General features: G+C 40.4%; 1 protein-coding gene across 1 annotated transcript in view; it reads left to right on the top strand.

Annotated features, from left to right (window-relative positions):
- Positions 1–6,627, top strand: part of LOC106871820 (protein-serine O-palmitoleoyltransferase porcupine) — a 43,743-nt gene that overhangs the window by 29,052 nt on the left and 8,064 nt on the right. The window contains exons 11-13 of the mRNA XM_052978113.1: positions 2,110–2,186; positions 3,911–3,974; positions 6,274–6,359. Of these exons, the coding sequence (XP_052834073.1) occupies positions 2,110–2,186; positions 3,911–3,974; positions 6,274–6,359 (227 nt within the window). The remainder of the gene's footprint in view (positions 1–2,109; positions 2,187–3,910; positions 3,975–6,273; positions 6,360–6,627) is intronic.

The following is a 6,627-nucleotide window of genomic DNA, read 5'->3' on the forward strand; positions in this document are numbered from 1 at the left end:
TCTCTCTCTCTCTCTCTCTCTGTATTTATATATATATGCACGCATACACACACTAGAGAGGCAAGCTGGCAGAATCGTTAGCAGGCCGGGCGAAATGCTTAGCGGTATTTCATCTGCCGCTACGTTCTGAGTTCAAATTCCGCCAAGGTCGACTTTGCCTTTCATCCTTTCGGGGTCTATTAAATAAGTATCAGTTACGCACTAGGATTGATATAATCGACTTAATCCATTTGTCTGTCCTTGTTTGTCCCCTCTGTGTGTAGCCCCTTGTGGGTAGTAAAGAAATAACACACTAGATAGGCAATCAGTGAGAATGATTGCTCAACATCATATTGAGTACATAAATATATTCTTAATTGTGGAGTTTCACCACATGAAATCATTTGTAGCCCTGTTAATTCACAAATAAAGATAAAGAATGTGTGTGCATGCATTCCTCTCTATATACTCTTTTACTTGTTTCAGTCATTTGACTGCGGCCATGCTGGAGCACCGCCTTTAGTCGAGCAAATCGACCCCAGGACTTATTCTTTGGAAGCCTAGTACTTATTCTATCGGTCTCTTTTGCCGAACCGCTAAGTTACGGGGACGTAAACACACCACCATCGGATGTCAAGCGATGGTGGGGGGACAAACACAGACACACAAACACACACACACACATATATATATATATATATATATATATATATATATATATATATACATATATACGACGGGCTTCTTTCAGTTTCCGTCTACCAAATCCACTCACAAGGCTTTGGTCGGCCCGAGGCTATAGTAGAAGACACTTGCCCAAGGTGCCACGCAGTGGGACTGAACCCAGAACCATGTGGTTGGTGACCAAGCTACTTACCACACAGCCACTCCTGTGCCAACTTCACTCCTTTTCTTGGCCCTTATAAAAAATTTTTTCCTTTTTTTTTCCCTTCATTACTAAGCATTAATTTTATTATTATTGTTATACTAGCCCAGAGTATTGGGTTGCATTTCATTAGATTGGGAGTGCCAATATTCAGTCCACTGTGGAACAAGGAGGGCCTCAGCATGTTCTCTCCACCAGAGATTGGCTTCAGACCATACTGATTTGATGAGTGCCTACTCTGCCACATTGTCTCAGCATGGGTTAGCAGAGGATTGCAGTTTTTTTTATATACAGTAATCCCTCAACTATCACAGGTGTTACATTCCAAGGTGAAAATCCACAAAGTACAAAGAGTACTGTACTCTTTACTCTTTTACTTGTTTCAGTCATTTGACTGCAGCCATGCTGGAGCACCACCTTTAGTCTAGCAAATCGACCTCAGGACTTATTCTTTGTAAGCCTAGTACTTATTCTAGTTGGGTTTTTTTTTACTGTTTACATGTTGGCAGTCATTAGATGGTGGCCACGGAAGAGTTAGTCATACAAATCAACCCCAGAGCATTTTTTTTTTTTTTTTTTTTTGGCACCTATTTAAGTCTAGTACGTATTCAATTAATATCTTTTGCCAGACTGCTAAGTTATAAGGACATAAACAAACCAACACCAGTTATCAAATGGTGGAGGAGGAATATAAACACATGCATACGAATATGTTTGTCCATCAGAGTAACAGTGACCAGTCACTTTGTTTAAAGGGAAGAAGAGCTGCATACCATCAACTGCATCCTCTCATCTGTGACCACAATGCATATGCTGCCACCTTCTCCATTCAGCCATGAAGGTTTCTTCTGCCAAGTCTGCTGGGAACCAGTCTTCACGTGCATAGGTAGGCAAGCCCTCCTATGATGATTAACCCATAGCTCTGACCTTGACAAGTACTACTACTGCTCTAGGTCATTATAGACCTGTGAACAATAGCAGCTAAGAAACGGTTCCATGCTCCTTTTAACCCTGAAACTCTTGAATCAGGGCCCCACTACTGGATGCAGTTCAGTCACACATACCAGACTTCCACACAGTCTCCAAAATTTATTCTCAAAGCATCGGTTGGTCTGGTGCTATAACAGAAGTCACTCGTCCAAGGTGCTGTGCAGTGGGACTGAACCCCAAAACTGCATAGTTTCAAAGCAATCCTCTTAGCCATTCACACATCCTGTAGTTATGTTTTACCTTTTCTTTTCCAGATGTCTTCAAAATTGCTCGTCCTCTTGGTAATTTTGTCGCCGTATTGCTCACATATGCTGCTAGCTCACTGTTGCACGTAAGTTAATAAGCAAGTTTTTCTGTAGGTTCTGCACTTGCTTTTTTTTGCTTTTTTATCTTGCATGAAAATGTCTCATCACATCTTCGTCCATTTAATCCTAGAAGGGTCACAGGAGAAGGGTCTTTAAGCACACCATCCATTGGGTCCTGTCAGAAGCAACTGTCTCTAATTGTTCATCATCATCATTATCACCATTTAACATCCGCTTTCCATGCTAGCATGGGTTAGACGATTTGACTGAGGACTGGTGAAGCCAGATGGCAATGCCAGGCTCCATATTTACATTGCTTTGCTTCTATAAATAAGTATAACATAAGCTGGAGCAATGTGAAATAAACTATCTTGCTCAAGCACACAACACACAGCTCACTCCGAGAATCGAACTCACTACCTCATGATTGTGAATCTGATGCTCTAACCACTGAGCCATGTGCTTTTGCTAGTTTGAATACTAAAGGGTTAACCCTTTAACATTCAGATTCCTCTATCAAATATAAAGCTTATTTATTCACATTGTTTTGAATTAATCATACATTCTCTCATAGCATCAAAATTTCAATGATGCGATTGTTTATTTTTAGAATGACATTGTAGGGCAAGTGTGAGAGGTTGGTGGTGGCCAGTTTGAACATAAGACAGGTAGAATATTTGAACCAGAGACCGCTGGTTCAAATGCTAAAGATTTCAACCTTTAGTACCCAGATTACTCTCTCAAATGTAATGCTTATATATTCCCATTCATCATCATCATCATCATCATCGTCGTCGTTTAACGTCCGCTTTCCATGCTAGCATGGGTTGGACGATTTGATTGAGGACTGGTGAAACCAGATGGCTACACCAGGCTCCAATCTGATCTGGCAGAGTTTCTACAGCTGGATGCCCTTCCTAACGCCAACCACTCAGAGAGTGTTTTGAATTATCCTGCATTATTTCATAGCTTTGAGATTTCAATGATGTGATTATTTATTTTTAGAATGGCATTGTAAGGTAGTTGTGAGAGGCCAAATCAGGCCAGATATGGCTGATTTCAATTCTAAAGTGACCCTTTACCATTCAAATTACTCTGTCAAATGTAATGCTGTTTAATTAACATTTTTTCGAATTAATCATGCATTATCTTGTAGTAACGCTGTGCGCATGCGTAGTCTCACGCATGCGTGGAATTCAACATCCAAGCGTTTCCCGCTCTATACTGTCTTTTTGTCGACTGGCCAGTGATTGAGCAAGGACGTGTCTAGCTGTCTCTCTCCATCTTTCGGACTCACGCTAGCCAGCTCACATCAACATACCAACGTCCCAACAACCATGTTCTCACACACAGAAGGCGTCTCAACAACCAAGAGTAAAGTTGTATATTTTCCACCATAAATAAATATTGTTGAGTTGATGGTTTGGAGTTCTGCGTTCCGTTCATTCTAAATTTAATATAGGAAAGCAGGTGTACATCTAATGATGTATAACCCACTTTCCTATAATCTCATTCAGATTGCAATGATGCGACAATTTATTTTTAGTACGATATTATTTGGTAAATGTGAGAAACTGGAAACGACCAGTTTAAATACTAAGGGGTCAGTTGTTGTTGTTGTTTAACAACCTCTGGTCTGTTCTTCTTCTGACTCTTTCTTTCCTCCTCTTGCTCCTCCTCTGAATCACCCCCACCCCACCTTACATGCTTATCCATATCAACTCATTTGCACTACTTCCATTTGTTGCAGGGACTGAACTTTCAGCTAGCTGCTGTGCTACTATCTCTGGCCTTCTACTCATATATAGAACATGGTAAGTACGAGCGCTTCACTTCAACCTGGCAAACCCACCTTCTGCTTTTACAAAACAATAGAACAAAAAAAAAAACTCTGAAAGAGACCAAAAAATTTGTTTTAGTGTCCACAACTTGAAATATTAGCGTCTCTCTCTCCTCTGCCCACCACTACCCACCCATATATATACATATATATATATATATATATATATATATATATATATATATAAAATGCAGGACGCCAATACAGCTTCTCCAGGGTCAGATTAAACTCCATGCCCGAAGCACTTGAAAGATTTTGGTGCCCTGTATATATGTAAAAAGAGTAAAGACCCTCTTCGTTCATGAATGACCATGGCATTGCACTAAGAAAGTTTCCCTCCGAGGCACAAGTCTGGGCAAAGTTGTTTCATGGAAGACCAGCAGTCGCCCATGCATAGCCTCTCCACATCACCGATGTTATCCAAGGGAAAGGCAAAGGGGCCGATACAGCTTGGCACCAGTGACGTTGCAGCTCATTCTACTGGAGCAACGTAGAACAGTATCTTGCTCAAGAACATAATACACAACCCAGTCTAGGGATTGAACTCACTACCTCATCACTGTGAGCCCAGTGCTCTAACCACTGAACCAATTCAAAATTTAAACAATAATAAACCATAAAATAAAATTTTATTTTTTCAAAATGAAACAAAAGTGAAAGTAGGATGGAAAATAATGTTTATTCTTGTATACTTCCATTTTGTTTATATTTGAAAACTTTTCTCCTATTTTGTTTATTTGCAAAGTCTTTCATTAGATCCCCTCTGTGACACCGCGAATACTTTGATATTTCATTTCTGATCATATAAACCACATGGAATATTATTTTAGCAAGTTTAAAATGAATTTTTTGGTGCCATAAACCATTTACCATCCTTGTGGTTCCCGCTTCCCTTGATGCCTTAAACTCGTGCTTATTTTGCTTAATGGTTAATCCAACACTGATCTTCTCCAACTCAACCCCTTCATCCTCCCTCAAGCTGCCTCTGTCTTACTAATCCCTTGACACTGCCTTTCCCTTTACCCTTCCCCTTTCATATCCCACTTCCATTTTCTGTTCCTTTCATGCATCACTTCACCCCCACCCATGTATAACATCAACACCCCTACCTCCTCAACTCTCCCCTCTGTCTTATCACTTTCTAACTCTGTCCCTTAACTAAATCCCTGATCCTACTTTTCCTTTCCTTCCTGTTACCCACTTCCCTGACAATGCCCCCTAAAATTTCACAACAATAAGCCTTTTCTAATCTATTTCTTGTTTCAGTCATTGAACCAGGGCCACCTTGAAGAGTTTTAGTCAAACAAGTCAACCCCAGTACTTGTTTCTTTTAAGATCTGCTCCTTATTCTGTTGGTCTCTTTTACTGAACTGCTATGTTACAGAGACTTAAACAAACCAATACCAGTTGTCAAGTTATATACAGACACAAACACACATATATATCCCACAGTAAACACATAAATGCGAAACAAGGTGGAAAAAAGAGTACTCAAAAACCAGAGGTAGAGTAATATGCTTTATTAAAAAGCAGCAGAAATATCACAAAAATATACTCACACATATCGTCATCATCATCTCTTAAGATCTGTTTTCCATGCTGGCATCGGTTGGACAGTTTGATAGGGGGCTCCATTTGTCTGTTTTGGCATGATTTCTATGGCTGGATGCCCTTCCTAATACCGTAGTAAGTTCAATTAACAGGCATTGCAAGATGACTAGTATTATTTTGAGAGCAAGTTTTATGCCAGAGTATTTTTGCTCCCAGAAGAGCAGCATTCCCCACAGCTTTGACAAAACTAATGGAAGCATACATATGTACATTCATACATGCATACATCTATGATGATGGCCATCCACTCGTGATCGAGGAAGACCATTGCTGACCTTCAGCAACATTCTGCGCTCTAGTACTAACTTACATTTTGCGTTTACAGCTCCGTTGGTGGTTAATGAGCCCTGCTCTTGATAAGCATACACGACTGCAAACATTGCAGACCAAGCTTTCCCCATTCACTATACGAGCCGTGCACTTTCGCGCAGCTCGCTTAAGTTCTTCATGCTGGATACGTGCTCTCTCAAAAGTGTTGATCCCCTCCTTAACCGGCTTCCTCCATCTGTGATGATGACAGGCATTGTTCTCCCAGTCAGTGTCCTTACATCTATACATACATATATACAGAATTATTTATGTACATGCGTACATACGTACAACATACATAAATATATCTTTACCTCTCTCTCTCTCTCTCTCTCTCTTATGTCTCTTTACAGTTTTCAGACAGAAGCTGGCTAAAATATATGATGCCTGTATCTTGGCCAAAAAATGTAAAGACAACTGCAGCCATTCTGCTAAATGGGTGAGTATCTACCGGGCTTTTGGTGAACTGATGGAAAAGGTGTTGCTATTTCTACTCTGGTTCCTGCCAGTGGTGTTCGTTTTTACAAATGAGTTCCTTAGTAGGGACACAGCCCTAAGTTATGTGGTCATCAACACTGTATTGTGCTTACAACCCACCATTGCTTGACAACCAAAGACACACACACATATATGTATGAATGTATAGGAAAGGCTTCCACATAGTTTCCATCAACCAAGTCCATTCACAGGGAATTGGCCAACCTGGG

The sequence above is a fragment of the Octopus bimaculoides genome, chromosome 30, assembly GCF_001194135.2.
Source record: "Octopus bimaculoides isolate UCB-OBI-ISO-001 chromosome 30, ASM119413v2, whole genome shotgun sequence".
Taxonomy (NCBI): Eukaryota; Metazoa; Mollusca; class Cephalopoda; order Octopoda; family Octopodidae; genus Octopus; species Octopus bimaculoides.